This window comes from Xenopus tropicalis, chromosome 3, assembly GCF_000004195.4.
Source record: "Xenopus tropicalis strain Nigerian chromosome 3, UCB_Xtro_10.0, whole genome shotgun sequence".
Lineage (NCBI taxonomy): Eukaryota > Metazoa > Chordata > Amphibia > Anura > Pipidae > Xenopus > Xenopus tropicalis.
In genome coordinates, this window is record NC_030679.2 from 108,783,759 (window position 1) to 108,806,084 (window position 22,326).

The 22,326-nt window shown below is 41.3% G+C and overlaps 1 protein-coding gene across 3 annotated transcripts in view; it reads right to left on the reverse strand.

Moving 5' to 3' along the window:
- LOC100491930 (cell surface hyaluronidase) overlaps positions 1-22,326 on the reverse strand; it is a 70,234-nt gene that overhangs the window by 41,029 nt on the left and 6,879 nt on the right. For all 3 annotated transcript variants that reach the window (XM_012959543.3, XM_002932255.5, XM_031899223.1), the window contains exon 3: positions 13,532-14,020. In XM_012959543.3, coding sequence (XP_012814997.2) covers positions 13,532-14,020 — 489 coding nt within the window. The remainder of the gene's footprint in view (positions 1-13,531; positions 14,021-22,326) is intronic.

Below are 22,326 nucleotides of genomic sequence, written 5' to 3' on the forward strand. Positions count from 1 at the left end.
CAGGACCTGGGTGTGATCACATCTACACCCACTGTAGTTATATCACCGGCAAAAAGGCCAAAGCACAAGGGTTTTTAACCTACTACTCTCTATTTATTACTTATGTTCAAATCCAAGCATCACTTTGATTATGAAATGCTGGTGGTTGTAGTTTAAGAAAACAAGTTGTTTCTGAAATAGAAAACTCTTAATAATTATTATACAAATTATTATACATTATGTCATTTGTGGATGAAGGTCCATTCTGAGACTGGAGGCAGTAGCAGTGAAGCTCTAAGGCAGTGCTGTCCAAATTCTGTGGTACCGAGGGGCGGAATTTTTCTGGCCTACATGTTGTAGGGCCGATAATGGAAGCAAGTTTTGACCACTCCCCTTTTTTAAACTGCACCCACTTTAAACCACAACCATGTTTTTACAAGCGCATTTAAGACCATACCTACATTAATGGTGGTAACACAGCAAAATCTCAAATGGTTGGTGCTCCCTGCCAGGTTCACCTCCCAAATGCAGCACAGGGCAGGCAGAGTATGGCACACACAGGCAGCATAGGGCAGGCAGGGTATGGCGCACACAGGCAGTATAGGGAAGGCAGAGTATGGTACATACAGGCAGCATAGGGCAGTACTCTGCTTGCCCTATGCTGCTTGTGTGTGCCATACTCTGCCTACCCTATGCTGCCTGTGTGCCATACTCTGCCTGCCCTATGCTGCCTGTGTGTGCCATGCTCTCCCTGGCCTACCCTGCCTGTGTGTGCCATACTATGCCAGCCCTACCCTGCCTGTGTGCCATACTCTGCCTGTGTGTGCCATACTCTCCCTGCCCTACCCTGCCTATGTGTGCCATACTGTGTTTGCCATACCCTGCCTGTGTGCCATACTATGCCTGCCCTATGCTGCCTGTGTGTGCCATACTCTGCTTGCCCTATGCTGCCTGTGTGTGCCAAACTCTGCCTGCCCTATGCTACCTTTGTGAGCCATACTCTGCCTGCCCTATGCTGCCTGTGTGTGCCATACTCTGCCTGCCCTACACTGCCTGTGTGTGCCATACTCTGCCTGCCCTATGCTACCTTTGTGTGCCATACTCTACCTGCCCTATGCTGCCTGTGTGCGCCATACTCTGCCTGCCCTATGCTGCCTATGTGTGCCATACTCTGCCTGCCCTATACTGTCTGTGTGTATGGCACTCACTGGCAGCATACAGTGACACAATGCTGGCACTGCTCCTACAGTCTGTCTGAGGTGTGAACGGGTGTACAATGTGGGGGCTTTACATGTTTAAAAAATACAGGGGTTTACAGCCTGAATCTGAGGTGTGAGCAATGCCATATACCATTTAAATCATACACAAAGGTAAGCAGTCACAGCAGCCAGACAAGTGGGGGGGCCACACAGAGGGGGGCTGCCATTTGGACAGTCCTGCTCTAAGGTATTGATAATAATATTGGCTATGGTATTTCCATAGCGGAAATATCATGATTAAAGATCTTATATATCACAATTAAGGAATGAATTCAAAGTAATTAAAAATTCTCAAAAGGCTTAAAAATTCTCGTAACTACCTGCACATTAGGTGACATGAAGTGGGCAAAACATGCTGGACAAAGGATCAAAACAGTATATATATATATATATATATATATATATATATATATATATATATATATATGCAGAAGCCTAAATGTGGAGTGGGGTAGGCAAAATGCTGACCTGAGAATGCCCAGTAGCTGAACTCTGTAGCAAGCTGAATGGTATACTTGTGGTTTTATCAACTATGAAATTCTGTTTTTACGTAACCCTATTTCAGCATTTTGTCCTGGATGTTTGAAATATTGAGTAACTATTTGTTGGGGGCTTTGGTGTAAACCTTGTAACCTCTGTATTTTAGATGGAAGGGTATGAAGTTCTTTGCTACAGGAACCCCGAACCTGTTCACAACAGAAAAAACAACCCTTTGGTTTGCCTCTAAAAATTAATCTGGTCAACCCAACTCAGAACTTGAGACAGCTTGAGTATGGAATGAACATCCTTAGTCTTGTTTCTTTTATTTAGCTATGTATTAGCATCTATTCTGATCATTCTCTACAAGCCTGTGGGCAAGGATGAAGACCCACATTAACTTCCCCTTAGAGTGCACTGTGCTTCCTGTAAAATAAAGGCACATGGTACCATTAAATGTACCATTAGTTTGCCACAAAAAGGTTTTCTAAACTCTCAATCTCCAAAAGCTGGACAACATTTGGCTTTAAAAGAGCAACACACCTGCTCTAAATCATGTACAATATATCTTTATTTTATATATTTCCTTTTATACCTTTTACTTCAGTGACATTTCAGTGCCACAGTGACATTTCTATGCTTGCATTAAAGGTAAAATTAAGGTTTCCATTTCTGTAGGTATGTACATACACAAGTACAGGGTGCCACCTGTGACTTCACAATCATTGCTGTACTACAACTCTTAGCAACTTACAACAGCCAAAGTTGTAGTAGCCTGAAAGTATGTCTGAGCACCTGAACAGTCAGAGATTGCAGCTCATATGCACTGTCATGAGACATCAACTGACTTCACATCAGCATTTTCATTTTTTTCAATTCCCATTAGTCTAGTTAACCTACTTTAATTTTAGAAACATATTTCCTGTTCGGAAACATACACTTTACATGCAGTACAAATTATATATACAGACATGAAGGAACAGCACGTATTTTACATCTCTTTATCCTTCAGTATATCTGGAAATAAGTCTAATGCACAAAACATGGCTCTGCCTCGCTATTAGTGAACCACAGACTCCCTGCTAGAGGATTTTGGGAGTTTGAATTCAGCAAAAGCTGAAAAAAAATTTGCCAATATGTTAAAAAAGGATTTTATAGTTTTAGAGGTACCTGGAATAACAGATCAGCTTGTACCTGAAATCTTTCATTCTGGGCCCTTTTCTACTGCCTTATGCATTCTATTGTACCAGCCCACAAAAACCATTTGTGTAGCAGCTCCATTTCAAAGAAATGTTGGTTAGTATACTGAGAAAGAATGGTCTGTGCTCATAGTAAGCTGTGGCCACATATTATATTGTCGACTTAAAAGAACATTAAAATCATACCTATTAAAAAGGTTATTTTCCCTTAAGCCTGGTTTATATTCATTTTTAATATTTTTCCCTTCTGGTTCAGGGTAGAAAAAAAAAACTAGTGGGAAAAGGAAATAAACTATTACAAGATTTCAGTGTGTATATAATCCTTATATTACATGTTATGGTTTTGTGGTCCCTCCCATAACCCACTGTGTCTCAGTGGCAATGTGTTTATTATTCCAGGATTAAAGGAAGAACAGAGATTTATAAAATACCCAGGAAGGTGTTAACCAAAATTTACAGAATAATCTGGGTGGTGAAAGAGCTGTTTCCCCCAGGCTGCATTGCCTACCTACAAAATGTGATTCCAGACACATCAGGTCAGACCCACACAACCACACCAAAGTTCATCTGTGCCAGGGAATTGTATATTCAGGAAAGAGGGTAAAAAAGTAATAATAAACAAAACCAGTTCCAAACATACAAACCACAAAATATGTAAAGTGCAGGGCTGATATAACAAAAAAGTAAGACCCTCCAATATGCTGAGTTCCGCCTGAATTTATCCAGAAAGGATCTGGGCCTAAAGGCAGGGAGAGTTTGCAATCTTATATCTTGGGGTTTTGTGGCCTTTTTACATTTAGGAAATTGCATGAAGGGCCCCCGGATTCTCTGTTTTATTTGTATTCCTAAGATTGAGTTCCACCCATAATAACAAAAAGTCTGTAGCCAGTAACAGCCGTTTCATATATTGGAAATTACATTTGTAAATGTGCTAATATAAGACTATCATGTATTCTTTTGCTTACTATTATATAGGGATGCATGGAATGCATGATTCAGTTTATGATTTGCTTGAATTTTACACTTTTTGCAGGATTTACAGGTTTACAAGTGCAATTGCCATTTTCTAATATGATGTCCTACTATTATTTGATAGCTGCTAACTTTAGTTACTTCGGGTGGGACTCACTCTATGCAGTTCACTGCCATTTTGTTCACTTGTATGCTTCTATGGACCCACTGTGGAATGCATTGGTTACCATAGGCTACTGCCCAGTTGTGCAGGCAGGAAGTGGTAGTGATGCCATATTCTCAATTGACTGGTGCCCTGTGCTTTGGAAAAATGCTAAAAAAATAATTCATAAAAATATATGTAATTCACTGTCCAACTAATATTTTTCTTCCTTTTATTTTACTTTTAATTTTTTTGTCTCTTGATGGAGGCCACTATAGGGTTTCTAAATATAATAATAAAAATGTTATATGATGCTTCGCAGTAAATTAATTGTGAATGAATGAATCCTTCTTTATTGTGGACAAAATCATCTTATATTTGGCTGTGATTTTCTTGTAACTAGTGAACACTTATAAATTGTATGTGTGTGTGCGTGCATGGCATGAGTGTGAAATGATAGAAGGAGATACTTGTCCCAGACATACATTTGGCAGGGAAATCAGGGCTGTGTCCCTGGTGTATTAGGACATTTCCTCTACGGTAGCCTCCCAATGCTACATCTGTATCCGTGGGACTACACATGAAGAACTGTTATCAGCCTCCTAGGAGTTCTGCCCAATCAGTGGGTGGGATATGGGAAGTTTTCTTCTAGGTAGAAAGAATAATCCCATGTGCAGATTGCTGTCTTCTTGTCATAGCCACAGCTCATAAATGTAAACCAGATCTTGGCTTTACCTCTTCCCCATGCTGCAAACATCTCAGTGCCACACATTCCAGTCCTATCTCCGGCTTCCTGCGTTTCTTTAGGTTGCCGATAACTGTAAAACTTGGATAACACAATCTCCAATAAAAAAAAGTCTCCCAGCTGTGGTAAGGCTACCAGATCATGTGAAAATTGAGGGGGCACGTATAGGAAAATCAGGTAATTTAAATGCAATAAGTGTTTGCTACATTTTTACCCTAATCTTGCACTCTGATTTTACATTATGTGGCAAAAAATAGAGTAAAATAAGAAAGAAAGTGTTTTCAATTTGTTTTGCCAGAGCAGAAAAAATCTTTTTCTGCTGTTTATTATTATTGGTGACAATTTATTTCCTACATGTAAATGATCAAGACATATTCTCAGACCAGCAATTTCTGGTAGAGTAGGTGTAACGTCAAGTAAGGCCGACATATTCATTCTCAGCAAGTGTCCTGTAATACGTCATACATTCTGTTACATAAAGTGGCAGATTTATTAAAGCGGCCTTTTAATTAATGAGGGAAAAAAATCATGAAAGGATTAAACTTGACCTTTAATAAATCTGCCACTTTATGTAACAGAATGTATAACATATTGCAGGACACTTGCTGAGAATGAATACATCGGCCTTACTTGACATTACACCTACTCTACCAGAGGGGGCAGCAACGCTTCTTGGCTGCAGTGTCCTGATAAGTCCGTAAAACAGAAATGAATCCCATGCCCTGCAGTTACACATATTGCAGAGGTTTAATTTTAATCCATCAGGATAAAGACTCAATTGCATTTGAATCACCCACTAAAGTTAACTTTAATTTGTTTCTAGTTCAACTTTGATAGTACTATTCCCATGCAAAGAATTATTTGGGTATAACGACCTAGAGATTATAAACAGATGGTGTTGAACAGCATCCAAACAAGAAAAAGTACTTCAATATTCTGCATTAAACATCCATCAAACTCCAGAAAGGGCAGTCTGGTTCATGCTATCTAACTGCAACCATACCCTGTAATAAATTAGCATTTAATGGAAAATAGGCCCCTTTTATAAGTTGGATTTATTTCACATTAACTTTTTTTATGTGGATTTTTGTATGTGGGCAAAGTTGTTGCACAGACAGAACATTTCTTCATTTGATATAAGTAGCAAAGTACTGATAATGGTAACAGCAGACAGGGCTACTTTGGGCACTATAATCCCTGAAAAAGCAGATCAAAATAGGCTGAAGTCGCCCCATATAGACCTGAATATAAGTCATGTCAAACTTGAAAAATGGCAGCAGCCTAAAAAAAAAGAGACAAGCTTTAGATCTATTGCTCCCTAAAAAAATGCACTGACACCAGCCCAGAGTGGCAATGTCTAGGGTTTTGCAAATGCCAAACGGACTGACAGTAACTATTTACTGGGCCTGTAGGGGGCTGTTTGTACCTGAAAAGCGAGGGCCTATTATGAATCTCAGTACCTGACTGACACAAGGGCTTGTGAAAAGGTTCAACAATTGGTGGGTTGATTTGGGCACCATACTTTCAGGCTAAAAAAAACCCCAACAAAACTTAAATTGCCTGCTGTAGCACTGTGTGTCATTCCCCCGAATTTCATCTTTTCTTAAAACTATGCCTGATGCTGGATTTTGCAGAAACTAGCTGGAATTATGGGGCATATTTATCAATGGGTAAAATTATGCCACTCTTTAATCTTTTCTATGGGATTTTAAAGAGCCATTGATCAATGGGTGAATGAGATGGGTGAGAGATAATAAAGTATCTTTAAATATCCCATAGAAATGAATGGAGAGCAGGGGAATTTCACTCTAATAAATATGCTCCATAATTCCATCTAGTTTATGGACGATTCAGTGGCAGGCATAGTTTATGTTCCCCTTAATTTTGAAATATGCTGCAAAAACAGCACAAACACTTTATGAGGGACCTATTCACATACTTCCATTTGGGGAGTCTGCTCTTTCTGGGAGAAGCTATATTTCTGGAATTTCAACTCCACTATCATTTGTTTTGCCTGCAGCATAAAGTTGCACACATTATTGCCAGTAGTTCTGTTTCTTTTGGGAACTGCAAGTGACTGAAAGTAATGCCACCATCAATACCAGGCTTGGCTGGCAATCTGTGGGTTCTGGCAAATGCCAGAGGTGCTACTGTAAGATACCATAAACAGTCACTATGTAGTGGGCTGATGGGGGGGGCTGTTGCCAGGACCTATTTTGAATTCCAGTCTGGGCCTGATCAATACTATATTTTAACTGTGATAACAACTGAATTAAGCATTTACTCAAAGTGGTAAATCATTTGTTGTGCAGTTGTCACATGGACTTTCTTTATTGGAGAGATACTGACACCAGAAATGAAACCTTTTTTACATCTGTCATAACATTGACTTTGCATGAGCTTTATAATTTTGCCAAAAAAGTATTTCCTGATGTTTTTCCATTCCTTATCTGATCCCCAATGTTCTTCTATGAGGGGGCAGCCATATTTGTGCAGCAGTAGGCTGTTAGCATTAGAAGCTATAACTGACAGGCTGAGAAGGGACAGTCAGGTTGGCAAAACAGGTTTAGGAACTTTAAGCAACAATTACTTACAAAAGCAGCCCTAACAGTGAAAAAAGATCAACATGGCCTATAGGTAACTTTTTATGTAGATTCATAATTTGAAAAGTAATTTTTTCGTGTCAGTATCGCTTTAAGAATTATTATTGCTCAGATATCTATAACGTATCTTTTAGAATATCTCATTGGACATAGATGGCATCTAAACATCCCATAGCAGGAATAAATTAAGCTGGCTATTTAGCCAGTTTTTTGTAGTGCTGCCTCTTTGTGGATGCCTGACTAGGTGTCACTATGCAACATAAGCTTGACACTCATGACCATGACACCAGGTCACCAGTGCAGGCAGTCAATCTGCCCCACGCTTAAAGTTGTGTCTGCAGCCAACAGCATTGAATTCACCCAGAAGCAGGCACACGCCTGCACCCAATATCCGCCAATAAATGCAAGACTTGGTGGATTTGTTGTTGAATACATCTGGGTACACCTGAATCCAGGTGAATTTAGTGCTTCCAGGTGCAGGCACAACTAGAAAAATGTTTAAGTGTAGAGGCGGATTGTCAACCTGCGCTTATCCACAGACTGACAATCCACCCCATGTACCCTTGCCCTATGAGCAACACTGGACTGGCCAGTAGCAGCTCAAAACTGGGATTAAGGCACCCGGGTGGATTTAGTGCTTCCAGGTGCAGGCACAACTGATTTAGGGTGGATGCACCCAAAACGCGCCAGGTGTTTGATGCCGCTGTGTGTTCTTATACTGTGCTTATAAAGATCCATATTTTTAACTCAAGTTTTTGGAGTGCGGAGACCTTTTTTTTTCACCCTCTGGATTGACACAGCTAGGAGACTGCACCTGACTTTCTGACCAGGACACTGTTTCACAGGCTGCTTTTCCATGTGGTGAGTTTGAGCAACAATGACTTTTTACTTTTGTATTTGTTATATACAACTAGAAAAATGTTTATGAGTAGGGGCGGATTGTCAGCCTGTGCTTATCCACCGACAGAGCTGGGATTATGGCAGGGACTGTATAGCTAGAATGGCTATTAAGGCCTAATAAGGTAATTAGGGTTTTTATGGTTTTTATTAAAAACTTCACAAGAATAATTAGGATCAGGGACCTTGCAGTTTATCACCTAACAAGTGGGAGGGTGTCCAATCTTTTGCACATGCCACAATTTCTATTTAGTTTGTTCCTATGTTGCAACATTCATAAAATAGATTAGAACCGCACATTTGCAAAAATGTTGTTTTTGAACAAAAAGGCTTATTTATGTCCACAAGCACAGTTGTGGTCCCTGCAATTTACCAACAGTCAGTTGCACGTAAAACCACTTTCATTTAAGGTACTTTAACCAAAATGCGCTCCTTGCACTCCCATATAATTGCCGCTTAAACTTTCCTGCCTTCCTTTCCAAACTAAGAGCTAGGGGGGAATCCAGGAGCTACCAACCACCTCCTGACCAGGCGGTAGCTCCAGAGTTCCCTCAGCACCCTGCATCAATAGACGCAGATTACTGAGGGAACCAATGCATCAAATGAATAGGGCACACACCTCACTTGTGCTCTGGACACTGATAATGATGCCAAAAATATTTGGTGCAATTGCACCTGTTTTGCGCACATTTGTGTCCATTGCAATTCAGACACAACTGTGAATTGCCCATTTCCTTCCACAATGACATCAGAACTCTGCGGAAAAAATTGCACTTTGCTCACTGCACTTGTGGATGTAAAATATTTAGATTCCGGCAGTAGTTGTTCATTACTTTTCATTTACAACAGTGCTGTCCAACTTCTGCGGTGCTGAGGGACGGAATTTCTCTAGCATACATGGTGGAGAGCCGCTAATGGAAGCCAGTTTTGGCCACTCCCCTTTTTTTGAACCACACCCACTTCAAACCAAACCCATTTTATCACAATGGTGGTAGTGCAGCAAAAACCCAAATGCTTGGTCCTCACTGCGGGGATATCAACAGTTATTCATATATGAAAGAATTATATTATGTCATATTAAGACACACCCTTAAATCCATATGCCTCCTCCTCCCCTGTGGATAGCACAGCAACCCCCAGCAACATAATTACACACATTAGGGACCATTTAATGGCTGTTTCCAACTACTAACAAACTCCCAGAACAAACCCCTGCCAGGTTCACCTCTCACAGGCAGCATAGGGCAGGCAGAGTATGGAGCACACAGACAGCACTCTGCCTCCCTTATGCTGCCTGTGTGTGCCATACTCTGCCTGCCCTATGCTGCCTGTGTGTGCCATACTCGGCCTGCCCTATGATGCCTGTGAGAGGTGAACCTGTGTGCCATACTCTGCCTGCCCTTAGCTGCCTGTGTGTGCCATACTCTGCCTGCCCTACCTGTGTGTGCCATACTCTGCCTGCCCTTAGCTGCCTATGTGTGCCATACTCTTCCTGCCCTATGCTGCCTGTGTGTGCCATACTCTGCCTGCCCTATGCTGCCTGTGTGTGCCATACTCTGCCTGCCCTACCTGTGTGTGCCATACTCTGCCTGCACTACCTGTGTGTGCCATACTCTGCCTGCCCTATGCTGCCTGTGTGTGCCATACTCTGCCTGCCCTTAGCTGTCTGTGTGTGCCATACTCTGCCTGCCCTTAGCTGTCTGTGTGTGCCATACCCTACCTGCCCTATGCTGCCTATATGCCATACTATGCCTGCCCTATGCTGTCTGAGTGTTCCATACCCTCCCTGCCCTATGCTGCCTATGTGCCATACTCTGCCTGCCCTATGCTGTCTGTGTGTTCCATACCCTCCCTGCCCTATACTGCCTATGTGCCATACTTGCCTACCCTATGCTGCCTGTGTGTTCCATACCCTCCCTGCCCTATACTGCCTATGTGCCATACTTTGCCTACCCTATGCTGTCTGTGTGTGCCATATACACAGGCAGCATAGTCCAGGCACTACATACAATGTCTGAGGTGTGAACAGGTGAACAATGTGGGTGATTACAGCCTGAGCATGAGGTGTGAACACTGCAGGGAGTGAACAATGCAGAAACTAAAAGGTGTGAAAAACACAGGGGATTACATGTTTAAACAATACAGAGGGATTACAGCCTGAATCTGAGGTGTGAACCATGCAGGGGGCCAGTTAATCTGAGTACTGATACTATTTAAATCTTACACAAAGGTAAGCCATCAAAGCAGCCAGACAGGTGGGGGGCCACACAGAGGGGGGTTGCGGGGCGCATGCGGCCAGCGGGCCGCCAGTTGGACAGCACTGATTTACAACATTAAACAAATATGTAATTTTGCAAGGGTGCCCAAACTGTTGCATTCAACTATATATATAACTAGAAAGGGACCTTTGAGAATAAACTTCATGTTGGTTTGAAAAACGTGATGTCACTGAATGAAATCTGATTGGCTGTTGTTGGCTCCACCCAGTTTTTCTAACCTTAGACCACTGTTACATAGTAAAAACCACTGTGTAAAGTTTAGGGAACCTGGTTTTAATAGTGTCTGAATGGCAGCAATTTAAATTTCCCCACTGAAACTCTTTTTCTAACTGCAGTTACCCAGTGACCCTAGGATTAATAGTTAAAGAACGGCAGCAGTTTAAATTTAAACCAATAAAAGTCAATAGGTAAATTGTGATTGGTGGTTAGTGGGTGTGCCCACTTTTCTAACCTTGAGTCGAAGTCACCCTGGCATAAATAGTGTGAGAATGGCAGCATTTTTAATTTAAACCAATTAAATTCAATGGATGAAATCTGATTGGCTGTTAGTGGCCCAACCCACTTTTCCTATTTTTGTACTGCAGTCCCCCAGTGACCAACTTTGCAAAGTTTTGGGACTAACTTAAAACTTGTGGAACTAACAGCATTTTACATTTTACCATTGAAAGTAAATAGGTGACATGTGATAGGCTTTGGTAGCTCTGCCAACTTTTTCTAATGGCAAATACCCAGTGGCTAACTTTGCAAAGTTTAACAACCCTGGAATTAATACTTAAATAATGGCATCAGTTTAAATATAAACCGGATTGGCTGTTGGTGGCTCCACCCACTTTTCTTAACCGTTAACCTCAGTCTCCCAGTGACCAACTGTGAAAAGTTTGGGGACACAAACATGTGAGAATGGCAGCAGTTAAAATGTCCCCATTAAAATCAATAAAATAAATGTGATTGGCTGTTGGTGGCTCCGCCCACTTTTTCTAACCTTGAATACGTAGTCACCCAGTGACTGTGCAAAGTTTGGGAACCCTGGCATAAATAGTGTGAGAAAGGCAGCAGTTTAAATATAAACCAATGAAATTCAATTGGTGAAATCTGATTGGCTGTTGCTGGCTCTACCAACTTTTTCTAACCTTTAACCTTAGTCCCCCAGTGGCCAACTATGAAAGTATGGGGGCACTGGCGTGAAACGTGTGTGAATGGCAGCACTTTAAATTTCCCCATTAAAATCAATGAAATAAATCTGATTGGTTGTCTGTGGCTCCACCCACTTTTTTTGCAAACCTTGGATTAATAGTACAAATAGTATAAGAATTGCAGCATTTTAAATTAAAAAAAAAAAAAATCAATAAATGAAATCTAATTGGCTGTTGGTGGCTCCACCCACTTTTCCAAACCTAAAACTGCAGTCCCCTGTGCAGAGTGCAGGACCCTGACGTTAATACTGTGAGAATGGCAGTAGGTTGAATCTCTCTTGAAAGTCAATAGGTAAAATCTGATTGGCTGTTGGTGGCTCTGCCCACTTTTTCTAACCTTGAACTGCAGTTACCTGGTGCCTTACTCTGCAAAGTTTGGGGACCCTGGTGTTATTACTGAGAATGGCAGCAGGTTGAATTTCCTCCATTGAAAGTCAAAAGGTAAAATCTGATTTGCTGCTCGTAGCTCCACACACTTTTGAGCATCCAGCAAATAAGACTGACCCCATGACTATGTGATTCAAGTTTGGTGAGTGTAGCTTCAAAGCTGTAAGGCGGTTTAAATCTCCCCATAAAAGTCAATTAATGAAATTTGATTGGCTGTTGTTGGCTCCTCCCACTTTGGGGTCATACAACAAATGTCGCTGTTTCATTTGGGTTGACCCCATGATTATATTATTCAAGTTTGGGGAGTGTATCTATAAAGCTGTAAGAGTGGCAGCAGTTTGGGGGGTTCGGAGCGGCGCCACAAAAAGATGGGGGGCGGGATAGCTTAGAAATCACAAGCAACCTGCTCCCCTATAGGGCGAAGAAGTGTGGAGAGTCTGAGTGTTGTACCCCTAAAGCTGTAGGAGGAGTAGCGTTTAGAAATCAGGGGTTCTAAGAGTAATAAGAAGAAGAAGAAGAAGCGGAAGAATAAGCTACAGTGGAAGAACAGTATGTTGGGTTTTCAAACCAACATAAATATACAGTATACAGTGAACAATTAGACACTGTAAACTTTATGCATAGTGTCATACATGGTTTCAGTATACTTTTCTTTAGAAAGGAGATGGGTTACCAACTCACACACCCTCAACCCCCTACTGATGCCCCAACCCTTGCATCATTCCACTGGGTTTTGAGCAAAATCACGTGCAACATGTTCATGCTGGAGCTGTACAACATATTTTGTGGCTGGGCCCACTGAGGCCCTTATGAGCAGTGATATTTTGCAATAACTGTTTTCATTGCTGATTTGGTGGTTTAGACTAACATACTGTAAAAAATAATGAGTTACATGTTCACTAGTGCTTTCTTAAATATGCTGTCTATGTAACAAAATTTTCTTTTCTTTCCCCCTGCCATTACTTATAGAGTCATTCCTATAATTTCTCCTAACTTTCCCAGTACTGAGTACTTCTGAGTTCTACATAGCTTATCTGCTGTGAGAATATAAGCCCTAAAGCCCTATTTTGGATAGAATAGCCACCAACATGGCTACACTGCAGCTTTAAAATATATCCCACAGTTTGCAGAATTGCAGTAACTCTTTCACCAGTAAAACTCGTTCTTTCAGATTTTTTTTCTGTATAAACTTGCAGACCATTACGTAGGTGAAATGTCTATTTCTGATACCTATCATTAATATTCTGTGCATGTTGAAACATTATTTTAAGTTATAATCAGTACTCGGTGTATTAAAATATCTTATGTATTTTGCTACATGCAGCCAAGCCATGCCAGGGAAGTAGGGAAGCAGGAGGAAATTCTGCAGAGCATGCCTAGTCTATCCAAGGTAACCTACCCTTTGGTTTCACTCCAGCCTCCTTCATTGGTTTTCCTGTTTTGAAGATCTGCTTCTTCAGTACCGACAGGGCTTTAGCTTGTTGGGATTCAACCAAAAATCCGAGCTCCCCCAGGAATATTAAAACTCTGTGAAGTAGAAGTGGTTTCACGTGCGCGTGTAACAGCCTCAGTGGACTAATAAGTGTGTCCCTTGGCTTTAAGTCCTGGTTACAGTGATGATATGGGAAGACTTCAAAAGCCAAACTAGGCCCCAACATAGTCAATAGAATATGTCTAGTGAGCTTAAGAAGACTGTCACATGACCATAGCTTGCCCTTTTTGTGCAGAGTTATGTTGTATCTTGGTGCAAACACTGGGTCTCCTTCAGTCAATGCATTTCCCCCATGGACATAGGAAAGTGATGGAGCTTCATTTCTAACCACACTCAACTCATCAGGACCCAGGTTTCCTACAGACATGTTGGCATTGATGCTGTCTTCTGGAAAGACTGAAATATCAGCAACAAAAAAATAAAGCCAGTGATTATTTTCAGATGTTATATCTAATATCTCTCTTTTTTGAGGAATCAAGACATTAACAGAATCAAGACATTCAAGAGAAAGTAAAATTTAAAAAAATATATTACTGCATACACGGGCAGATTTTTGCTGCCGTTTTGGGTCCTTCAAATTAATTCGGCAGCTTATCTGCCCATGTATGGGCACTCCTGACAGGCCTACCCGACCGATATCTGGCCTAAAGTTGGGCAGATCTTTATCACACAGGTTTGATTTTCCCTTTGAATTGGGTGCCGCATTGGCTCACTGATGCAGTCCCTGGTCGGAGGGCCTGTGTAACCGCTTTTTACTGCATATCAGGAGATGATCGACTTGTTTGGCTACCTTGCCAAACAAGCGGATCGCACCTTGTATGGCCACATTTATGCCTGTTATATTAGAGCTCTCTGTGCAAGCTGAACTTATCTTTCAGACTCCCCGAGAATAGATCCCTGTTTCTCTAAATACTGAGCTTGGCAATTTGCTTTGTCCTCAGCAGTGTGGGATATGCACATGCACACCTGTAGCCTGCCCCTTGTGGTGGGCATTTAGTGGGCTGGTGGGGGCTGTTTCGGCCTATGTGTACTGGAAATGCCAGGGCTGGGCCTATTTTGAATCCCAGAGGTATGGTCTCTAACATAATAGACATTAGCTTGCTGGTCATGAGAAGTGGCACAGCAGCAACATAGCTAGTTTTTCAGCCAAATTTAAAAAAAATGGACCTGAGCAGGTGGCACAATGTTTAATGTGTAGTCTCTTTGGTCCTTAGTTGTTGCAATGCTTATTGATGTGTCTACAAACCAGATCTTTGCAATCTGGTTATCCACATGCATGACTAAGTTGTACACTGATTTATTAAGGTGGCCATGTGCGAGCAGATTTCAGCTGTCGATTCGAGTCCTTCAGACCGTTTCAACAGCTTATCTGCCCATGTGCGGGGACCCCCGATGGGCCTCCCTGACTAATATCTGACCAAAAGTAATCTGAAGAAATTATAAGGGGGAGTTAGTTAAAATGCACTTTAGCACATTATCACTTACCTGAGACCCAGCGCCAGTGCTCATGTTTGCTGCAGGGTGAAGACACACAGAACTACTAGTAGCAGCTACTTGTCACGGCTAAAAAAATAGACAATGCTGATCATTTTCTTATAATTGTCTCTACGTGTTTTAGCAGAGGCAATTCAAATTATTGTCTATGGCAGGGTATTATCTGGCGTTTGGCGTCTTTCTGCTAAAACACATGTAGAGACAATTATCAGTACATGATCAGTATGGTCTGTTTTAGTAGCTGTGACAAGTAGCTGCTTCTAGTAGCTCTGTGTGGCTTCACCCAAAAGGTGCACCAGCCTGGGGTACTATTGTAGGAGCACAACTGAACGGTCTTCATACTGTTTTAGGAGCCTCTGTGTGCCCCAAGTATCCGGTATTAGATAGGATCCCAGAAAAAGGTATCTTGGTGCTCTTACATTAGTACCCTGGGCTAGTGCAGTTGTCAGTGAACAGGAGCATTGGCCTGGGGTAACAAGTATGCATTATAATCACTGGGGGTGCATAAAATTAAAATGTTACATGTAGATTCCTTACATTTCATATTGCTTTATATTCCGAGCAGTGACACAAAGAACAATTCTTGCTTTTTACCATTGCCCTAAAAGGAATTTATTTCCATCTTTTCACACTTAGTTTTTACAAAAGCACTAAAGCGCTAAAGAAACACAAAAGCAGAACTAACTGATACTCCTACAAGAAAGAATTATTTTAGAATACTCCATAAATAGGTATGTAAAAATATTGTAAATATTGCAAATCCATGTGTTTAACTGGCTGGCAAGCAACAGTCTTCCTTTACCCTTTAGTATTTCTGAAAGTGATGTTCTGCTGTTTACAGTGCCGTTACAATGGGAGGCCAGAGCAGACATCATAGTATACAAAGGTTATTTTCCTTTTACATAGTTAGTTACATAGTTACATAGGGTTGAAAAAAGACCATTGTCCATCAAGTTCAACCCATCCGAGTAAACCCAGCACACAACCTATACTAACCAATCTATACACTCACATACATAAACTATATATATACAACCAGTAATACTAACTGTAGATATTAGTATCACATTAGCCTTGGATATTCTGCTTGTTCAAAAACTCATCCAGGCCCCTCTTAAAGGCATTAACAGAGTCTGCCATTACCACATCACTAGGAAGGGCATTCCACAGCCTCACTGCCCTCACCGTGAAAAACCACCTACGCTGCTTCAAATGGAAGCTCCGTTCCTCTAATCTATAGGGGTGACCTCTGGTGCGTTGATTGTTTTTATGGGAAAAAAGAACATCCCCCAACTGCCTATAATCCCCTCTAATGTACTTGTACAGAGTAATCATGTCCCCTCGCAAGCGCCTCTTTTCCAGAGAAAACAACCCCAACCTCGACAGTATAACCTCATAGCTTTAATCTTCCATCCCCTTTACCAGTTTAGTTGCACGTCTCTGCACTCTCTCCAGCTCATTAATATCCTTCTTAAGGACTGGAGCCCAAAACTGCACCGCATACTCAAGGTGAGGCCTTACCAGGGACCTATAAAGAGGCAAAAATATGTTCTCATCCCTTGAGTCAATGCCCTTTTTTATACAAGACAGCACTTTATTTGCTGTAGTAGCCACAGAATGACACTGCCTGGAATTAGACAACTTGTGATCTACAAAAACCCCTAGATCCTTCTCCATTAAGGATGCCCCCAACACACTACCATTCAGTAGATAGTTCGCGTTTATATTATTTCTACCAAAGTGCATAACTTTGCACTTGTCAACATTGAACCTCATTTTCCAGTTTGCTGCCCAGTTTTCCAATTTTGTCAAATCGCTCTGCAAAGCGGCAGCATCCTGCATGGAACTTATAGTTTTGCACAATTTTGTGTCATCAGCAAAAATAGAAACAGTACTCTCTATGCCCACCTCCAGTTCATTAATAAACAAGTTAAAAAGCAAAGGACCAAGGACTGACCCCTGCGGTACTCCACTAACCACACTGGCCCAATTAGAAAATGTTCCATTTACCACCACTCTTTGTACTCTATCCTTCAGCCAGTTCTCTATCCAATTACAAATATTATGTTCTAGGCCAATATTCCTCAATTTGATCATTAACCTTCTGTGAGGTACTGTATCAAACGCTTTAGCAAAATCTAAGTAGATGACATCAACTGCCATTCCAGCATCAAGGTTCCTGCTCACCTCCTCATAAAAGGCAACTAAATTAGTCTGGCAAGATCTGTTACGCATAAAACCATGCTGGCACAAACTAATAGTATTGTGAACTGCAATGTATTCAACTATCCTATCCCTTATTACCCCTTCCAGAAGCTTTCCTACTACTGATGTCAGACTAACAGGCCTATAGTTTTCAGGCTGAGAACGAGATCCCTTTTTAAATAATGGCACCACATTAGCAATCCGCCAGTCTCTCGGCACCATGCCAAACCTCAACGAATCCTGAAAAATTATGTGAAGAGGCTTGGCAATCACAGCGCTCAGCTCATTTAATACCCTGGGATGAATCCCATCCGGTCCTGGACCTTTGTTTACCTTTACATGTTCAAGTCTCTTTTGAATTTCCTCCTGAGTGACCCATGCGCCAGTAGCTAAATTACTAGCACTGGGTATATTAAAAGGGAAGCCTTCATTATCTGGCTCCTCAGATGTATAGACAGATGAAAAATAAGAGTTCAAAATTTCTGCTTTTTCCCAGTTCTCATCAACCAACGTACCCCCCCGAGATAATAAAGTTCCCACCCCTTCTTGCTTCATTTTTTTACTATTCACATAATTAAAAAATAATTTTGGATTCTTTTTACTCCTAGCTGCAATATCCCTTTCCATCTCTATTTTAGCTTGCCTGATAGCTATTTTGCATGCTTTATTTGCTTCCTTGTACCTGATGAAAGTTTCTGCTGTCCCCGCTAACTTGAATGCTTTAAAAGCACGTTTTTTATTACCAACCTCGACCCTAACTCTTTTATTCAGCCATAAAGGTTTTGCTTTGCGATGCCTCTCCTTGCTTACAAGGGGAATATACTGTTGTGTATACTTGCAAAGCAATGTTTTAAAGATGTTCCATTTTCCTTCTGTGTCTAACCCCATGAAAAGCCTTTCCCAGTTGACACATTGCAGAGATGCCCTTATACTGGCAAAGTCTGCACGTCTAAAATTGAGCGTTTTAGTTACTCCCTTATAGAGCTGTCTCTGTAGCATTATCTCAAAGGAGACCATGTTGTGATCACTGTTCCCCAAATGCTCACCCACACAAATGTTAGAGATAAGTTCAGTATTATTAGATATTACCAGGTCCAAAATAGACTCATTCCGAGTAGGTTCTTGAACCACCTGAAATAAAAAGTTGTCATTTAGCATATTTACAAACCTACTAGCTTTTTCTGACTTAGCCACCCCATTACTCCAGTCAATGTCCGGATAATTAAAGTCCCCCATAATAACAACTTGACCCAATTTTGAAGCCTCCTCCATTTGCAAAAGTAGCTGGGACTCATCCCCCTCATCTATACGGGGTGGTTTATAGCATACACCAATGATCATTTTCTTTGTGACCTTCAGCCCTACTGAAATTTCTACCCAAAGAGATTCAACGTTTTCATTGGTAATGTCTTTATTACATGGCTTTAAATCTGACTTTACATAAAGACAAACCCCTCCACCCTTTTTAATCCCTCTGTCCCTCCTAAAAAGCGTGTACCCATTTAAATTCACAGCCCAGTCGCATTTTTCATCCCACCAGGTCTCAGTGATACCAATTAAATCATAATTTTCAATACATGCAATAGCCTGCAGCTCCCCTATTTTACCCGACAAGCTACGCGCATTAGCCAGCATGCAGCGGAGATTACTACTTCTTCCTCTGATGCTTACATTAGATAAAGGACAGTTAGAGCTAAGGTGAAAATTAGTCTGTTTCCCTTGTAACAATGGAAGCTCCTTATCTGATAAACTATATGCCCCCCTCACTCCTCCCCCACAACCCTTTACTGGTCCCACTGCCCCATCTACACTAGCTCTCCCATAAGAATCTAGCTTACCAACCCCCCCCCCCCCTTGTCTAGTTTAAACACTCCTCCAGCCTCTTAACCATTCTCTCCCCTAGCACAGTAGACCCCCTTCCATTGAGGTGCAATCCGTCAGGGCTGTATAGATTGTACCCCAAAGAAAAGTCAGCCCAGTGCTCTAGGAACTCAAACCCTTCCTTCCTACACCAAGACTTTAGCCACGCATTTAGCTCCCTAAGCTCCCGCTGTCTCCCTAAACTAGCACGCGGCACCGGCAAAATTTCCGAAAAAATGACATTGGAGGACCTTTGCTTAATTTTAGAGCCTAGATCCCTGAACTCACTCTTTAAGGTCCCCCACCTACCGTTCATTTTGTCGTTAGTACCGATATGTACCAAGACAGCCGGGTCATGCCCAGCCCCTCCCAATAATGTGTCGACCCGATCAACCACATGCCGAACCCTGGCACCAGGAAGACAGCAAACTGTCCGGTTGAAGCGATCCGCTCGACAGATTACCCTGTCCACTTTCCTAATGATCGAATCCCCTATAACCACCATCTGTTTAGGCCTAGGTCTGCTCTCCTCCCCACCACTACTAGAGAAACTGGTCTCCCGGCTGTTAGAGAGATCAGCCTCATCTAGAACCGCCAGTCCAGAGTTCACACTCCCATCTTCTTCACACAATCTGGCAAATCTGTTGGGATGCGCAAACCCTGGAGCAGCCTCCCTTTTCCTTTTCCCCACACTCGATTTTCTAACTGTCACCCAGCTTACTGCCCTATCATCCTTTCCTTGCTCCCCTCCCCCCATACTATCTGACCCCGCTAGTTCTTGTTCAGTTAGCAAGAGACTTCTTTCAAGATTGTCAATAGAACGCAGTGTTGCAACTTGTTCCTCTAGAGCTCTAACGCGAGCCTCTAAAGTGGCAACTCGCTCACATCCACAACAGAGGTATGCACTTTGGAACTGTTGTTCCACAACTGCATACATGCGGCAGGCTGTGCACTGTGTCATACCTTCAATGTTGCTGCCACTCATTCTCCCAGTTACAGAAACAGTTAAACAAAAATTGGTGAAAAGGCTTTAAAATAAATACAAAATTTTTTTTTTTTTTACCTTGTTTTAACTCCTTTAGTTTGTAACTCCTGTGATTATAACTCCACTTACAGAGCACCCACTAACTCCTGTGATTATAACTCCACTTACAGAGCACCCACTAACTCCTGTGATTATAACTCCACTTACAGAGCACCCACTAACTCCTGTGATTATAACTCCACTTACAGAGCCCCCACTTAAAGAGCAATCACTTATAGAGCACCTACCACCAGAGCAAGCTCCACTGGAGTGCCAGTGGTTCTATTTATACAGTCTGTTAAGGTGAACTAATCAAACCCCACCCACCTCAAACTGAGGGTAATTACAAAGGAATGTAACTCTGGCAAACCTGCTGTAAGCCTTATAGTTAACCAAACTTTGTAAATTGGCACCAAAAAGAGCAAATACTTTTGAAACAATTTAAACCCAACAGTTAAAAAACACAATGATTCTGAATAAAGTTAATAAAAAATACTTATCCCTTTTTTTTGATGAATTGAAAAAGCAGTTGATTCAGTCAGCCACCAGCCTGTTAGTAAGTTTTAATTGTTTTAATCCATGACCACAGTGTGTTATTTTTGTGGTTAAGCCCATGTATAAATAAAGTCTATCATTTTATTATTCAAGAGCCTTTAGTGTGGCAGTTTAATTTGTGTAATTTGTAATTGAATACAAAGGATATCTACCTGCAGAGGAACAATTTAAAGTGATTTATTACATGTAGAGCACTTAATATATTTTGAATGCTTGTTGCCTGATGAATGCCTGAACTATTGCCTGTCTGTGTGACATATTATAAATATGTCTGGGTGCTGTCTCGTATCACATCACATGAGAGTGACTTATTGCATTCTTTTACAATAAGTCACTTTGGATGGAAGCAGATTAAACATATAATAATATTTTAGAAACTCACACCTCCATGGGTGAAATAAACATCTATAATATTGTAAAAGATACATTTATTAAATGACATGGTATTTAAAAAAATACCATGTTTCTTTTTGAAATAATGTATAACTTTACGTCTAGTATTGGTTATTGGCTGTTTTTGAATTTAAATCTAATGTATAAACACATTTATTGTAGAGCGCAGCAGGATATGTTGGTGCTTTATAAATACATGTTGATAACACCGTACACTGTAGCCTTTAATGTAATGTTACTCATCTATTATAATTATTATCCTGTTATCAATGTTATCAATTAACCTGTCTGTAGGGTTTGGAGTCTGGGAGAAACCGGTGCCTGAGGAAACACAAACAATCACAGGAAAAATGTAGAAAGTAGACTTACAGCTAGGACACACAGAGCATTGGCTCCCCTGTTCGAGTTTTGTTCTGCAGGCTGAGAAAAGCTGATCTGCTCCTATCTGCCACTATCTGCCTCTGTTAACTTTATTGACTCTCACGCTTCTATCTGTGCATAGATACACAGAGAAGAATTGGAAATTATCCCCAAAATGCCTGCCTTCGCGTTTTTGAGCCAACCTCTACTTCGACTCTGTACCTACACGCAGGTGGAAGCTGTAGAGCCAACACTCTGGGGCTGATTTACTTACCCACGAACGGGTCGAATGGAGTCCGATTGCGTTTTTTTCGTAATGATCGGTATTTTGCGATTTTTTCGTATGTTTTGCGATTTTTTCGGATTCTTTACGAATTTTTCGTTACCAATACGATTTTTGCGTAAAAACGCGAGTTTTCCTATCCATTACGAAAGTTGCGTAAAAAGTTGCGCATTTTTCGTATCGTTAAAACTTACGCGAAAAGTTGCGCATTTTTCGTAGTGTTAAGTTTTAACGCTACGAAAAATGCGCAACTTTTCGCGTAAGTTTTAACGCTACGAAAAATGCGCAACTTTTTACGCAACTTTCGTAATGGATACGAAAAACTCGCGTTTTTACGCAAAAATCGTATTGGTAACGAAAAATTCGTACAGAATCCGAAAAAATCGCAAAACATACGAAAAAGTCGCAAAATGTTCGTTTTCAAGTCGGAACTTTTCCAATTCGGGTCGGATTCGTGGGTTAGTAAATCAGCCCCTCTGTGTGCCCTAGCACTTAAACTAACAGCAGACAAGTCATTTTCTCCACTGG